The 16,684-nt window shown below is 32.2% G+C and overlaps 1 protein-coding gene across 1 annotated transcript; it reads right to left on the bottom strand.

The window, feature by feature from the left end:
- Positions 1-7,878: 7,878 nt before the first annotated feature.
- LOC110730741 lies at positions 7,879-8,799 on the bottom strand. Its single transcript, XM_021910569.1, has one exon. The coding sequence runs from the start codon at positions 8,676-8,678 to the stop codon at positions 8,001-8,003; it is 678 nt and encodes a 225-aa protein (XP_021766261.1). The 5' UTR covers positions 8,679-8,799; the 3' UTR covers positions 7,879-8,000.
- Between the last annotated feature and the right edge of the window lie 7,885 nt (positions 8,800-16,684).

Here is a 16,684-nt window from a genome sequence, read left to right as displayed (position 1 = left end):
TGGTCAAATTTCGACAGGTCTGACAGAAGTCTATGTTCTTCGCTCCTTGCAAACTGATCAGAATTCAAGATCGCAGGTGAGTTTACTGCTCTTGTTGCATGTTCTTTTTACATGTTAAACTCGTAATAGAAAATGAAGTTAAGAGAGTTTTTTGTTGGGAAACCGGTAACCTTTGAAGTTATAACCCTTTATTTAAGTGATCAAATCACCACCCATTCTGTATTGCAGAATTTCGATTACTGAAAGTTTCTCTTTTGCAGTAAGGCCAGTAACAAACCACGATCATGAGTAAGGGACTTTGTTTCTGATGTTCTACACCTTTACCTCTATGTTGTGTGGGCCAGTAAAAGTTTCTTTTAAAAGTGGGATTGATGGATAAACATATGCCAGTAACACTAATGATGTGCCACATCGTCTGCAGAGATTGTGAAACGGTGGAGATTAATCACATTCAATTCTGTTAACATCAACCTCAAAATAGCAGTGCAGGCAGTTAACCTCTTAAGTGTAGTTATTGTATTTTGGCCCCAAAAAATTTTCATATCATGAGTCTCTTATCGTCTTTGTTTGTGTGCATTTTCAGGTCTGACATTCATCTAGTTGATGTAAACACATTGATTTACTGTCCAACATATGTCCATCTTATGACACATAGTTCAGTTTTTACATAGTTGGGATACATGAGATTTCGTTGTGGCTAACCCAACTGGTATATGATGTTTGTTTGCTTCTATCAGGTGGCTTGGATGCAGCCTTGCACTTTTGCAGCATCTATATATGTTGCTATGGAAACCTTCCTCAAACAGATTTGTCAAGTTTATATTAGTCGCATGACTGGCTGAGGACCCCGAACTTCAAGAATTTAGCTCGGTGTTTCTACTTGTCAAATGGAAATTTGAAGGTAATGCAAGGAATCAACTATCTTAATATCATTGTGCTGTTTGAACCCTTCTAGTTTTTTTTAGTTTTGCTATTATCAGAGCGTTAATTGTTGTTACTCAAAATATGGGATTAGAGGTTGAGATTAAGCAAGAAGATTAAATATAGTATCAGATCTAATTAAATTATTCACATAGTATCAGATCAGCAGTACTGACTACTGAGGATTTCTTTTTCATAGAAGAAACATAACTCTGCTTCAACTCTTTTGGCTGCTGCCTTCCGCATCTGTTGGTGTTATGTCAGTTTGGTACCTTCTTGAGACATTGGATGCGTACGAATAGCTTTGATGTAGCAGCTGACATACATTCTGACAGAATCTGAACTGCTCAGCTACTCACTTAAAAGAATGGGAAAAATATTACAGCCAGGGAAAGTTAAGCCGATCCGGTCAGAAATTAGTTGGGTCGACGTGTTAATTCAATGGATTAGGCTAATGTTTACATTTTCAGCTACTTCTTGTGAAGGAAAAAACACTCTGTCTATTATATACGGCGTTAACTTATTTTGCTAATCTTAAATTATTTTTGCTAAAACACAGTTATATTTGTTGAAATTTATTCATATAACCAATAAATAAAGTAAATAATATGATATTGTTATTGTTAATATTTTCAAAGTAGGATTAATTTATAGTTATCCAAAGTTAAATCTCATAAATTTAGAGAAAAGTGGAATATCAATTTTAATTTTCTGTTTATCATGTCAATCTTGATTTCATTGTACTGTGTTAACTTTAATCGCCCCATATCTGGGGTTATCTGCTAATTTTCATGATAGTTAATTTTTTAATGAACAATCGGTTGTACTTTGTGTAAAATAATTAAGGTTCGATTTGTATTTGCATGTGCTTATACCTTGTGAGCACATGCACAAAAAAATTGGCTATGTTATACAAGTACCTTTTTCAAAGTACATACACCCAATTGTACGATAAATATACTCTATATATCTCTTATATTCCTGGTTGCCAACTGCATGGTAATAAGAATGCATATATGAAAACAAAATGAACATAGAAAATGTGATCTAATAGATAAAGAATATTATCTATTAATCTTATTCGAATTACTCCTTTCTATCCCTAAATTAAAAGCCTTTTTCTCTTTATTATGTGAGTAATAAATATTATAAAAAGGTTTTGTATTAAGGGACGGAGGGAGTACTAGAAAGTCATAACATTTTAGTTGAAATTCACAGTTAAAATGATTCATTTAATTTGACCTAAAAATTGAAAAATGAAAGCTTATATGAGCACGAATGGAGTATAAATTAGTACGGATCGAGTAGACCTCTTGCTTAAGTTAACAACATTAAATGCCTAATTAATGAAGTTCCCACCGCTAGATTAAACAATATTATGGCTAAATGATACATTAATTTCAGTCTTAAGCATACTATTAATAATAATCTTGCACGGTTGGATTACTAAGTTTATGTAACTGGGACAAAACTCCAGAAATATTCTTTATGTCTTGTTATTGTTTACAATGTTGGGGACCATACTATCATCTTGGCTTTAAAATCTAAAAATAAAATTAAAGGAATAATTAGTAGGGCTTGTGTTGTGTCTTCCTGCTTGTGTATAGCTAGCTACCCACTTAATCTTGTTTGGGTACTAGGAAACTTAATTCAATCTACAATAGTTTTTGTATGTGTTTTACCTGTTTTTGTTCAGATCTTAATTTTCTCTTTCCAGCACTTACATAGTAAAGAATCAAAGAGATTTGTACTTTGAGAATTGAAGCTTTAAGCTTGATCGGATCGTGTGTGAGGTTTGGTTAGAGGTAGCTATGATTTATGCTAGGCTGGCTCTCATCGGTCTAGACATTTGATTGGAGTTGAGCCGATGGAGATCCTAACCTAGATACAGAGTAGATAGGTTGGGGTTTGATACGTTATACTATGGTATAATGGGAGTAAGATACTTTCTACGACGGCTAGACCTTTACAATGTATATATACTTTGTTTCGAAATGATCTTCTTATTTGGAATCTTTTGTGTAAATTAAGCTAAGAAAAGAGTATTGGAATAAAGTACATTTGGACCATTCAAATATAAGACTTTTTTTTTTTTGAAAAAAAGTACATTGGGACAACTTATTATTTTGGAATAAAGTACATTGAACTTCTTCTTTTTTTTTATTGAATTGAGACCATAAAATTAAGGTAATATAGGAAAATAACGAGGATAAGTGAGGAATTAAAATGGAAAGTGGAAAAATCATTTTGAAATACACAAAGATCATTTTGAAACAAAAGGAGTTATAGATAGGATATTGCTAACGAGTGTCACGAGGTGTTAGATAAGGAATAATCATATTGGTTCAAATGGTATTAAGTTAGGAATGCATGACAAAATCACGTGTCGTTCGTTATAATTAATGTTAATTTTACTCTAATATTTCCACTTTTAATTATCTTATCTAACATCCCGAGGGCGCTTATTAGCTTTTGCGTAATAGATAAGGTTGTTAATTGAGCTGGTTTGATGATGACCTAATTACTTCTTTTTATCGTAAATGAACAACATGGTCAATAATACTACTAGTAGGAGCTAGATAAGGGTGATTAGTAAGGCTAGCTAGCACTTATTGGCGCTGTCATTTTCGGATTCCACAAAGATCAAAATCCACTTCATTTGTTTATATATCTTGCATAAGATAGTTCCAAATTATTTTGAAATAATTAACTAAAGCATATCTCAAATTGGTATATGAAAGCTCAATCCATAAGCACAAAATATTCCCCATAACTTTAATGATCATTTCATCTCATTGTGTATTTCATGTTATGTCACATTTTATCCACAACCTAACATATATATCAACCAATAACACTATGTTGTGTAATTATTATTGTATTAAAGTTAATGATGCGTCCAAATCGATTCAAAGAGAAGTAAGATACAAGATGTCAATAGACGAGTATGAACAAATATCTCAACCTTTATACACACCCAAAGTGTAAAATAGATCATCATGAATGATTAAGACGAAGATATTCATTCAATTTCAAAGAGTCAAAGGTATATGGTATACAATGACTTTTTTTTAGGCTATTAGATAAATAGAATTGATCAGCTTAAATGTAGATATAAATTCTTGTGTCATAAAGATTAAATATCTATAATTTTCAAGGGTAATGTTATATGTAGCCCTAAGGGCTATATATAAGCATTAAATATACTCGTGAAAATTGTATAAAATTAGGAATTTATGACAAAAACACGCGTAAATCAGTGTAATTAGTGTTTATATTTTCATGATTTCTCAACTTTTTACAATTTTCAAGTGTAAATTTAATATGTAGCCCTAAGGGCTATGTATATCATTTTTCAATTTTCAAACAGAGGTTAAAGGTTTAAAGACACTTTAAACATTTTGGTCTAAGATCCGCCACTATATACGATACGGACCATACGATAACTCATAGCATAAAACATCCCCTAGTTAGAATCATGGCCTTTCCTCTCATTAAAAGTCAGAACAAATATGTTAAGGAGCACGCATTATTTAGAAGAGCACGAGCATATTGCATATAATTTTGAGTAGTAAGAACACATGCATTATAATTTTGTCCCAAGTTAATAATGTTTGTTGTGGGTTCGCTTTGTCAATGTAGCACCCTATATGAAGCACTCAAAGACCAAGCGAGAGTGAGTAAATGGGGCAAGAGATGATGCGGTCTTTGCACGCTATTGAGATTTGTTATTTATTACACTATTGCTTTTCAAAGTGGTGGATTTGTTAATTTTGTCCCTTCATCGCACGATATCTTACCCATTTTACACTCCTCCCATCTTAAACAAATTTTTAGTGAGGTCTCCTGTCTTGTTAGACTCGTCTCAAAGTATAATTTTATAAGGGCAAATACAAGTTTATTTGTCAGATAAACGAATTTTTGTTAATCTGGTGGCATTTCTGTAAATATATTGAAAAAGTTTGGTCATTTATTCAATACTTTTGGTGAGTTGTTCAATAAACTGTTTACAACTTGCATTTAAGAAATTACACATGTACCCCTCAAATAGTACATGAAAAGATACATCATACATGTACCCCTCCATTGTTACTTGAAAAGATGATATTTAGAGAATTAACTGGGCACATCTCATTTTATAACATCAAGTTTTAATAATTCTTCATAATTTTATGTGTATTTATGAAATGATATATGTATGGTTTAAGATGCATTATAAATGGAAATTTAAGAATAGTCCGTCATGTTGAGCAATAATTAAGGGATAAAAGAGGTAATTTTTGTAAGGGGGAGTTTCACATTTGCTAATAAACATACAATTTTGATCTTACTATGTTTGATCATTCGTATAAGCATAAATTATTTTTTAAAAGTCAATATTTTGAAAGCATGTATATATATTGAGACTAATCCGATAACATAATTATCTATGAATATATACTAAATTAAATAATTGGTCGGGAAATATATGAATAATGTAAAAAATCAACATGGGTAAGATTTATATTACAAAACTTTCATTTCATGAATTTTAGAAGACAATTTAAGTAAAAGCAAATGAAATATCCACCTTTGTCCCTTTTTTTTTTTTTCTCATGTCATGTGCCTTGTGGACCAACTTATGATAAAGAAATTACTAGTACTAATGTAATTTGAAGATGGAAAAAATAATGTAAAGGAGGTGTGCACTAAAAAGATGCACTTTTCTTTGTTACTTTCAATTCTCCGTTCTTTTTCATCTTTTAGGCCTCATTCCAGCGGCTTATTGTCTAAATACCTTGTTATATCAAGTGTCACATTCATATCCATTTTAATCCAATTCATACATTGACTTTGGATTACAGAGATTGATACACATTATCCCCTTAAACTATTTTATTTGATTTTGGATTACAGAGATTGATTTGCGTTATCCCTTTAATTAGTTTATTACCAAATTAATAGTCACATGCATGTACAACTTTAGGATGTGTTTTGAATAAATTTGTTTGTGATCGATCGATCCATTGAAACAAATTTTTATACTTCTACTAAGATTGAGTAGCGGAGAGTGTATGAAATGAACGAGATTAATATAGAGCAATATTGTGTCATGTTACGATCCAAGTGACTTTACAAGGGTTTGGGTTCTTTATTCTATCAATTTTACAAAATATAAAAAATAATAATGAATTAGTTCAAGTAGAAGAATGCTACTGGGGGTTCCTATATGATTCCGACATGCCCTATAGATTGTAAGAAAAGTAAATTTGTCTTTTTATATACTGTGTATATATGCCACAATGGATGTGTGGGACAACTTAGAGAGGATACTAGCTTAGAAACATTAAAGATCGATGCATACTAGTTTAATTAGAAATAAGCAGTTGGAAAAAGAAGCTAAGTAGGAAGGTGACAATTAGCTAATAATAACACATATTAGTGTAAGACAAGGTAGAATCGCGTATAGTTATTTGATCATGTAAAGGACGAAGATGTGATGCATCGTTTAGGAGGCTAGTGGCAAAATAATGAGATTGTGAGGGGTAGAGTAAGATCTACGACAACTTGGATGAAAAGTGTTAAGAGATTTGAGAGCGATGATATGAGTTTAAGCATATGTATCAAGTTTAACCGTGTCAATTATTTTGAAACGGATGGAATTTACGTTATTTTCTTTCCACTCACTTCACTATATTTTATTCTTTTCTCATTATTTTTTTCCAACCCTTTTCATTTATCCTCTTTTCATTTAATTACATCTTCAAATTAATTTTTTTAGCACTACTTTTTCCCCTCCTTATCGATATGTTTTCTCCCATATCATCTAATTTGTCCTATTTTCACATTTGCACTCTATTTTGTTTCCTTTCTTAATCGACTTTGCATTCCTTGCTCCAATGCTTACTGCCGGTTTCGAATGATGGCTCATGATAGCCCACCCAAGGTGGTTTTTGTTGTTGTTGTCGTCGTCGTCGTCATTGTCATTGTCGTTGTCTTTGTTGTAGAAGAAGAATACAAGTTATGCCTTGAGGTTGAGGCTAAATTTTGGGTCGTTCGTTATATCTCTGGAAGACTGGAAGTCAAGCTAAATACTCACGTCAATGCTCAATAATTGTCAATTTTCTACTTTCTGAACTGTATCTTTGCATCATTGACTTGCTTTACTTTCATCCCAACTTCCAAGTCTTCGTGTTTTCTTTTGACAATTTGTTTGAAATACATAATTCATGTTCACACATCTAGAATCTAGAGACTAATCAAAAATTGACCCAATCCCATTGCAATCTAATAATAGTTCATTTTACGAGTAATAATAGTTATTTTAATTTTTGGGATCTGTTCTCTTCAACTTAATTTCACTTCAGTTTAATAAATCAGAACAAGTCCTTAATTACTCAAATAATTTCACTTCAGTAAATCAAAATAGGTCTTTACGGTGTGTTTGGATAAAGAAATTGGAAAGAAAATAAGGAGAAGGAAGAGAAAGGGAGGGGAGGGAAAAAAGAGGAGTTTTCCTTCCAAATCTCAACATTGTTGGAGGGATTAATTTCTTTTAATTTAATCCCTTCATTTCTACAATTCCCTTAGGATCTTAAGGTAATATAATGTATGTTAAATACGGGTCTGGGCCGCACCCGTCACGGGAGAGTGCAAGTCCACCACTTCACAAGACCAAGGAGGTTCCACCTCAAAACCATATGGCAATGAGGGGAGTAGCCCCTTAGCCTTATATTGTGGTGGTAACTCTTGAATTCTTTCAATGTGGGATTTCATTACCACTACACTCCCCCTATAGTGTTTAGTGTTTTAGTGTGGGACAAGAGAATGCTCACATGTGGATTGTTCATGGACTCAACAATGTATAATTGGGTCTTAATCCTGATCATGTGCTTTTGGTTATACAAGTAATTGCTCTTTGTTCAGAAAATTCAAATATAGCCTGAATTGTAGATTAAATTTAAATCAAGAATAGGATTAGAGTGGCCAAATTTCCTTGAGAATTATATTACTTGGTTGCACTATAATTACAAAAACTACAACCATAGTCTACAAGATGCTACTATTAATAGGTGATCCAAAAATAAAAGATGAAATAGTTAGCAGATATAATTTCTAGCTAATCCTAGATCATTTCTGTGTTCAGAAATAATCCCCTGCTTCATCTTTCTAATAAAATCCTCACACCTCTTGTTCAATTCCTCTGCTTCCTCGTCGTCTTCTTCCTCATCATCATCGACAATATCGTTATGATCATCATAAACATCATCATCATTTTGCTGATGTACATGAGCAACTTCACATTCTGAGACCACCACTTTCTGATGCTGTACCTGAAGTACTTCAGTAATAACAGTCTCTTCAACTGTCAAAAATCGCGCTGTTTTTACATCAGTAGCAACATTCTGTTCTGAACTTACAGCAGAAAACTCCTCTTGCTGTTTTCTCTGATCACCTAGTACTACTGGTCTTGGCAAACTCTGAGCTGCATTACTAGTACTACTGCTGTAATCAGAGTTGCTGTCCTGAGACGATGACATGGAAAGCGAAGACGAGCTTTTAACAAGGATTACTAAAATCCCATTACAGATTAGGAACACATGGTTCCTGTCAATGTTGAATTTCAGAATAGAAGTAAGATATACACCACTGTAGGATTTCATCAAGTGTAAGATTAGTAAAACTAATGAAGACGAGAACAAGAAAAGAGAGTAAAAATATGCAGATTGCATTTTCTTCATTGATTTAACTATGTTGAATTGTACTGATTGCTCCATTTTTTGAGTAAATTTCTGGGTTTTGATTGATTGATCAAAATCTTAATATACCAAAGTTTTTTTAAAAAAATGGAAACTTTGGTATAAGAGAGAAAATATGTGAATAGATAGTATCAGATGAAATGAGATGGTTTGAATGTTCTGATATTGAAGTGGTATTTATATAGTGGTATAATATAAAGTTTTTGAGAATGCAATTATGAAATTAAAGGTGGGGTTAAATTAAAATTGATGTTTTTGGCAGAATTTGTGTGGAATTTTGAGAACAAGAGAAGAAAGGTGGAAGTTTCAAAGGAGACCAACAAATTGAAGTCAGCTAATTTTTTATAAAAATGTTTTTGGTTTTTGGTGGGACAAAAAAAGATTTCCAAACCATTTTATTACCTACCTTTTGCCCCGTGGCATACTTCTACAATGATGAATTACTTAATATTTTCTTGCTTTCTTCTTTTGTTGCTAATTGAAGACATAATGTGATTTAATAAGCAATACTAATTAATCATTAATAGCCCCGCCGTATACAAATTAATTGTTGTCCGTCAATTGTGAAAATTTGATCTAAAGTCTTAATTAAGGATCTTATGATGTGGCAGTCATGGACAATAGCACTGTCAATTCGAGTTGACGATTTGGATTTAAGTGAGGCTGAAAGGGATATGGTCATAATCTAGTCAGTTTATAATGGAGTTGGATTGACCTAATTGGGTTGGAAGACATTTTAGCTGGATTCTAGTGGATTAGTGAGTTTGAGTCATATCAGGTTAGCTCATAGTTGGGTCTATAATGTATGGATTGCATCGGGTTTATCGGTAACAGGTCAATAAGGGATAAGACGAGATCATTTAGCTAGCTAGTCAGTTTCAGTGGGAAGTTAACTAGTGGGTCGATTCTTTTTGATTAATTTTTGTCTGATTTGAAATTGATTTATAGGATCATTTTCAGATTTTATTGACACAATTAGGTTGTAAACGAGGATTAACAAGTATAGTTTTATATCTGGTCATCATTTCAATATCAGGTTATATACATATCATCGTTGATTCATAATTTGATTAAGTTCCAAATTTTGTTATACATGGATCATCGTTTATTAGACTACAGATTATGGGCTATTATATTTATAATGAGTACAAGATTACAACACTATAACACTTTTTTTTCTTTTTTTTATCAAAAAAAAAAAATTATATTAGTATGTACTAGTTACGATGTGCTTAATTAGTTTTGACCTGCTCGTGTAGAAGTGTAAACGTCTTATTGCGTATTCCCTACAAGTAGTAATTAGTAGTTAAACAACTCACAAATTAGTAGAAACAGTTAGATCAAATGGATCACAAGTTGTAAATGGTTGATGATATAAAGGTCTCGGATTGTAAACAACTCAAGTCAAACTAGCAATACGTTGAAGCATGTTTATTTAAAGGGGTTTTTCTCTAATTTAAATGGGTTAGGTCACTAGTAAGTTTCACATTTTGTGGTAAAAATCAACAATACTAATCAGTAGAGTTAGGGTTATAAATGACAAGAAGAGTTAATGAATTATAATTTGAAATGAGTTCACTTATAATGTCATAGCATGATAAGATTCCTAAAGTTCACTTTGCTTGAATAATTTGATTCATAAGGTAAAAATTTAAATTTCTAATTTCATCAAAATTTATATTACTTAAATATAGAAAGATTCTTATTATATTGCTAGAATAATTTGATTCATAAGGAATTTTTTATGTCTTATTATTGTATGCTGGCGAAATGTATTGGATATTAGAATGAATGACAACCAAGGTCTCTGGAAAAAATAGTCTAATATGGTAATCTGTAAATGTGGTAATCATGTCCCTAACCTCATCAAGGGTGAAAGAAATGTAAGATTATAAGGATCACATCTATAATCTTTTCCAGTAATTATGGAGTAGTAAGCTAAACTTCTCGAAGTTTGATTTTCTTAACAATACGGAGTAAATCTTTATCAGCGAACTTTATGCTGTCTATATTGTGATGCTGTCTAGTGCACGTACATAAATCTTTATTGGGCAGACAATTGTATTTGTATATTTCATACTTGTATTTGTATCGTACGGTTAACAAAGTAACTCGGTCAATACGCCATTGTGGACTTTGGTAATTGGCCAGCGGATTTAAATACCAAGTCAATGTTAAATGTAGTCCTTAGGTTCAATTAAAATTTTCGAGTACAAAGGGATGGATAACTTAAATGCTTAGAGTTTTTTTTTTTCTAATTTTCGGAAATTTTAAGATCGATTATCTGATTATCATCATCCGCTCTTGTAACTTTCAAACCCCCAAAAAAAAGGAATTTTTTTAGTACAATTTAAAGGTTCGAAAACTAATGTGACCCAATTTGATATGAAATCGACTTCTAATTTGGACTTATATGGACAAAATGATTTAACATTATTATCTATTAATTATTTATGTTATTAAATAATTTATTTATTATTAACTACAGTATATTAATTATTAATTTGATTAATATTATTATTACTAAACAGAGCAGAGCAGAGCATAGTAGAATAGCTCTAAAGAACAAGGCCTAAGAGTTTTAATCGCTCATTGTTTATCATCCCTTGTTTTCCTTATTTAAAGAAAACTAATCGTTGGTGTGCGCGCTACATGCACACCCCTCAACGCTACGATTATCATAATGTACGTAAGTTTGGTCAAAATTACAAGTCATTAACCTATTACACGCACACCCCTCAACGCTACGATTATCATAATGTACGTAAGTTTGGTCAAAATTACAAGTCATTAACCTATTACTAACGTTTAATTAACGAAATGCTTATTATAGATAAGTTCAGCAGAGATAATTTCAATTCAGTAAAAATAAAGCAAAGTGAACGGAGCCTTACTCTGAATAAGGCCCTGCTCACGCACTTATTTTTGCTGCACTGAAATTATTTTTACTAAACTGGAATTATTTTTGCTGAACTTTAGAGGACTAAGGCCCCGTTCACTTCACCTTATTTTTGCTAAACTGAAATTATTTTTACTGTACTGAAGTTACATTTGCTAAACTTGAATTATTTTTAATGAGCTGAAATTAATTTTACTGAACTTAAATAATTTTGCTGAACTAAAATTATTTTTACTGATTCTCTATTATATTTTCTTCTTAAAGATACCGATTTATATTGAACTGAACTTACTTTTATTGAACTGAAATTATTTTTGTTGAACTGAAATTATTTTTGCTGAATATTATTTTTATAAGGTGAAGTGAACAGGGCCTGAAATTAACTTTACTGAACTGAAATTATTTTTGCTAAACTGAAATTATTTTTACTGATTTTATGTTATATTTTCTCTTTAATGTTATTGGTTTTTACTGAATTGAAATCATTTTTACTAAACTGAAATTATTTTTGCTGAACTGAATTTATTTTAACTGAATATTTTTTTTTAAGGTCAAGTATACATGGTCTAATCGGTAGACAATCTATACATCTTCATACATCATATGGAATTTGAAATCCAGGAATTGAAATTCTACTAGCTATTTCCCAAACAAATACTTTGGAATTGAATTCTAAGGATTCTAAGAATTCAAATTATGAAATTAAAATTAGAGGCATCCATTATTTGGATTAAAACTGAAATTCAATCCAATATAAACCGAATCATCCATTCAGATCGAATCCGAACTTTAAATCAGATCGGATCGGATTGAGGTATTTTGAAAATTCGGATTGACCCTAATTGGATCCAATTCAAATCGAAAACCAAATTGTAAAATAAGCTTGTATAAAGATGAATTTCTTTGTTTTTTGAAGTTTAGCTCAAATAATTACTACGGAGTACTACATAAAATTAAGGAAATTTTGTCAGATAACACCTTTTAAGTGTGTTTTGTTGTGAGAAAACACCTTATAAATTTTTTTTGTGAAAACACACCTAATACCAGAAATTATTTGTTAAATAACACCTTAAGGCAGTTTCCGACCTGTTGACTTGGTTGTACGGCGTTGACTACCACGTGATAGTCACGTGCACCGATTTACCCCCCCCCCCTCCTTTTTTGATTTTTTACCCTTTCTTTCCCTCCAACTTTATTTTCTCTCTCCTCTCAATTTCTTTCTCTTCCCTCTCAATTACTCCTCTTTGTCTTACCATTAAAGCACAGTGAGGAAGTTGGTCTGCCATGGCAGTGAGCTAGTGACGAATTGAATGCCTCAATTCGTGGTTTAATTTGGGCAAAGATTTCCTCATCTACCCATTCAAAGTAGTTGTAGCCTCTATGTCTTGTCTCAAAGTTGTAGAATTTACAAACTTTGAACCTCCTCCCTGGATTCTCATGTGTCCAAGAGGTCCTAACAGCAACTGGAAGACCACAAAAGCACTTCTGACCCCTAGGCATTAATGCTACCTCCATCCTACATAAAATTGCTAAGATTAATTAAACCCCCAAATCAAAAAAAACATATTTCGAATTTCAAACCCTAAGTAACCATAATTAGAAAATCAACAAAATTAATGGAATTAAACTTTAATTCATGCCACTTACCTTCCTCGTAAATAGGTTAATTGAGTATATTTGCAAAAATTGGAGCTCAAATTTGGAGTTCACCTTCTTCAAAGGGGAGCAATGGAGTTTGGGTGGAAGAGCAGGGGGTTTAATTGGGGAAGAAATTGCAGGAGAGAGAAAATAAGGTTGGAGGGAAAGAAAGGGTAAAAAATCAGAAAGGAGGGGGGTAAATCGGTGCACGTGACTATCACGTGGTAGTCAACGCCGTAAAACCAAGTCAACAGATCGGAAACCGCCTTAAGGTGTTATTTGACAAGTAATTTCTGGTATTAGGTGTGTTTTCACAAAAAAAAAAATTATAAGGTGTTTTCTCACAACAAAACACACTTAAAAGGTGTTATGTGACAAAATTTCCTAAAATTAATTAGGGAAACTTTGTATTAATTAATGACTTAAGGTTGAACTATTTATTTTACACAAATTTTTGTATGTGGCTGGCCACATGGTGTGGCCGGCCACAATTTTTATTTTAATTTTTTTAAAAATACCACAACTCTTCTCTCTCTTCTTTTCTTATCTTCTTCTCCAAGCCAAACCATACATCACCAACAATTATATCTCTACTCCACCTATTTTCTCTTCCCTCTTTTCTAAGCTTCTTCTTCAAGCCAAACCACACATCACCAACAACCATATCTCTACTCCAGCCATTTTCTCTCTGCTCTTTGTCAAATTGCTGCAATTAAAGCCCGAAATTGTAGAAATTAGGTGTTAAATTGCTGAGGAAAATTGTGATTAATTATGCTTAAGATCATCAACAACATTTGAAGGAGTGAAATCGATGAGAACCAAAGAAATGTGAGCTCGTTTTCTTTGTGGAATCTTAGATCGAACATTCTACGTCAAAAATTGTAGGGTGTTACTGGTTTGGTCAGGGGTACTTGAAGGGTGTTACTGGTTTGGTGAGGGGGTTATTGGTTTGGTCAGGTGTAACTGGTTTTGGTCAAGGGTTACTTGTAGGGTGTTACTGGTTTGGTTAGGGGTTACTTGTAGGATGTTACTGGTTTGGTTAGGGATTACTTGTAGGATGTTACTAGTTTTGCTCAAGGGTTACTTGTAGGGTGTTACTGGTTTGGTATGGGCTTTACAAGCAACCGTTGAATAAGTAACAAGTAACCCTTGAATAAGTAATTCATACAAGTAACCCCTGAATAAGTAACTCATACAAGTAACCCCTGAATAAGTAACTCATACAAGTAACCCTTAAAAAACATAATACAACTAACCCCTGAAAAAAAAATACAAGTAAATCTTGAAAAAAAAAATACAAGTAACCCCTGAAAAAAAAAATAAGTAACCCTTGAAAAAAAATACAAGTCCTGAAAAAAAATACAAGTAACCCTGACAAAACCAGTAAACCCGTTATGCGAATGAATAGTAACCCCGTTATGCGCGCGTAATCCGTTATTTTTACTGACTTATGTGGCCTGCTGCACTAAAAAAGCTTTGTTTATTTTAAACATGATCTTGAAGACTTGTATTGATATTAAAGCTTTGTTTTTATAATTGTATTAGACGCTAATAAATAATACTTTGTATAATATAACTAGTTCTTTGCCCGAGCAATGCTCGAATATTCACAAGAAAATAAATTATTTTATAAATTACTATAAGTTTGAGAAGTATCTATTTATGTTATCAAATTATTATAGATTAGATACAGTAATATAGAGAATCTATCTCTAATTTTAGTTTCCTAAGATCTTATGAATTTAAAATTGAGGTTTTTTTTTATTATTTTTTTTATTTTTTTATTTTTTAATAGAAAAATATTTCATTAATTAAAAGTCATACGACATCTACAATAGAGATTCGATATTAACAAATACATAAGATATTGAATCAAATAGAATTTTCCTTCATAAAAACTACGATCGTCGAGGCACTGCGGAGCATCTCCCGCTTATATCGCTGAAAATTACAGACTTGTTGGAGAGACAATCTAACGATCCTTTGTAGCCGTGAGGATGTTTTCCTTCTGATTCATCTGTTTGTATTCGATAACTTGATAACTTTTTCACTAACAAAATAATTTCACGACAATCCATTAGATCTGCTACCATGGATTCAAAACTAAGAAATTTCTCCCTTGAAAAGAGGAGATAAACCTTGTCTTTCGAAGGAGGTCGAAAAACCCTTGTCTTTCGAAGGAGATCGGAAACCCTTTCTTCCGAGGGAGAAAACTTCCTCCCAAAAGGAGGAAGCATTATTATAAACCTAAAAAAACAATAAAGAAACAAGGATTGAGGCTTTCCACCGATTAAAATCGATGGAAGCCCTTTCAAAATTCAACAATGGAGGCTAGGGTTTTGGTGAGAGAAATGAGGAGAGAGAAAGGAGGAAAAAGGAGATTTGGGTTTAATTTGATTAATTTAAAATTGAGTTAATATCCTTTTTTAGAATAGAAAACGAACAATACATTTTATATATTAACGATTAAAGATTCAAGGGAATATACAAAAAAATATTTTATTTAGGAAATTTTGATTTTTACCACCTTCAAATAACGACTTTATTGAATTTACCACCTCAAAAAAAAAAGATTTACTTTACCACCTCATAAAAAAATAATCAAGACTCCGGTGACGGAAAATGACTGTGGGGCCCTTTCTCACCTCCCTTTCTCACGATTTCCCTCTCTCTCCTCCCTTTCTCACCTTCCCTATTCAATTTATCACCTTCATCCTCTTCAATTTCTTCTCGCCTCTTCGATATCTTCTCTCTCCTCTGTAATATCTTCTCTCTCCATTGATTTTTCATCTTTCTCTCTGTAAAAAGTCTTGCCATTGGAACTCCACATTGGCATTTTTTCTCCTTTGAAGGTGATATGCTAAAAGAAAACATTCCCCTCTGAAATTCATTAACAAAAGCATTGAAATTAATTGTATATGAACACAATTGCCATAATCTAACCCTAATTTTACTGCCCAATTGAAATATCAAAAACCCCCAAATTAATTTACACTTACATGAACCCTAATTATTTATAATGAAATTGGGGTTGAATTAATAACACAAAACGTGCAATTTCAATTATACTTAGCAATTGCAACATAATCACGCAAACAATTGCAAAAAATTACAACAGAATTCATGAAATTTGCTTACCTTTTTGTTGTTTGTCGTCGAACAGTTCAATTGATTCAGGGCCGAGTACAATCTTCAATAATTTGATAATTTGAGGACGTGGGATTGTTAAGGATCACCCAAATTAAGGATTTGTGAAGAAAATCGCAAAAAAAAACTTCAAACTTCACGAATTTGATGTAGAAATGAAGAAGTTAGGTTTAGATAGAAGGGAAATCGAGATAATTTGGGGATAATTTCAAAAACTAGTCGTTATGGTGGGCCCCACAGGCGTTTTCCGTCACCGGAGTTAGGAATAGGTGGTAAAACTGATGTTTAATTTTTTTATGAGGTGGTAAAGTAAATTTTTTTTTGGAGGTGGTAAATTCAA

Source organism: Chenopodium quinoa, unplaced genomic scaffold (genome assembly GCF_001683475.1).
Source record: "Chenopodium quinoa cultivar QQ74 unplaced genomic scaffold, ASM168347v1, whole genome shotgun sequence".
Lineage (NCBI taxonomy): Eukaryota > Viridiplantae > Streptophyta > Magnoliopsida > Caryophyllales > Amaranthaceae > Chenopodium > Chenopodium quinoa.
Note: the sequence above shows the minus strand (reverse complement) of the source record. Positions and strands in the feature narration are given on the sequence as shown.

Coding starts and splice junctions, on each gene's coding strand:
- LOC110730741 (XM_021910569.1), bottom strand. CDS start 8,678: ATGGAGCAATCAGTACAATTCAACATAGTTAAATCAATGAAGAAAATG.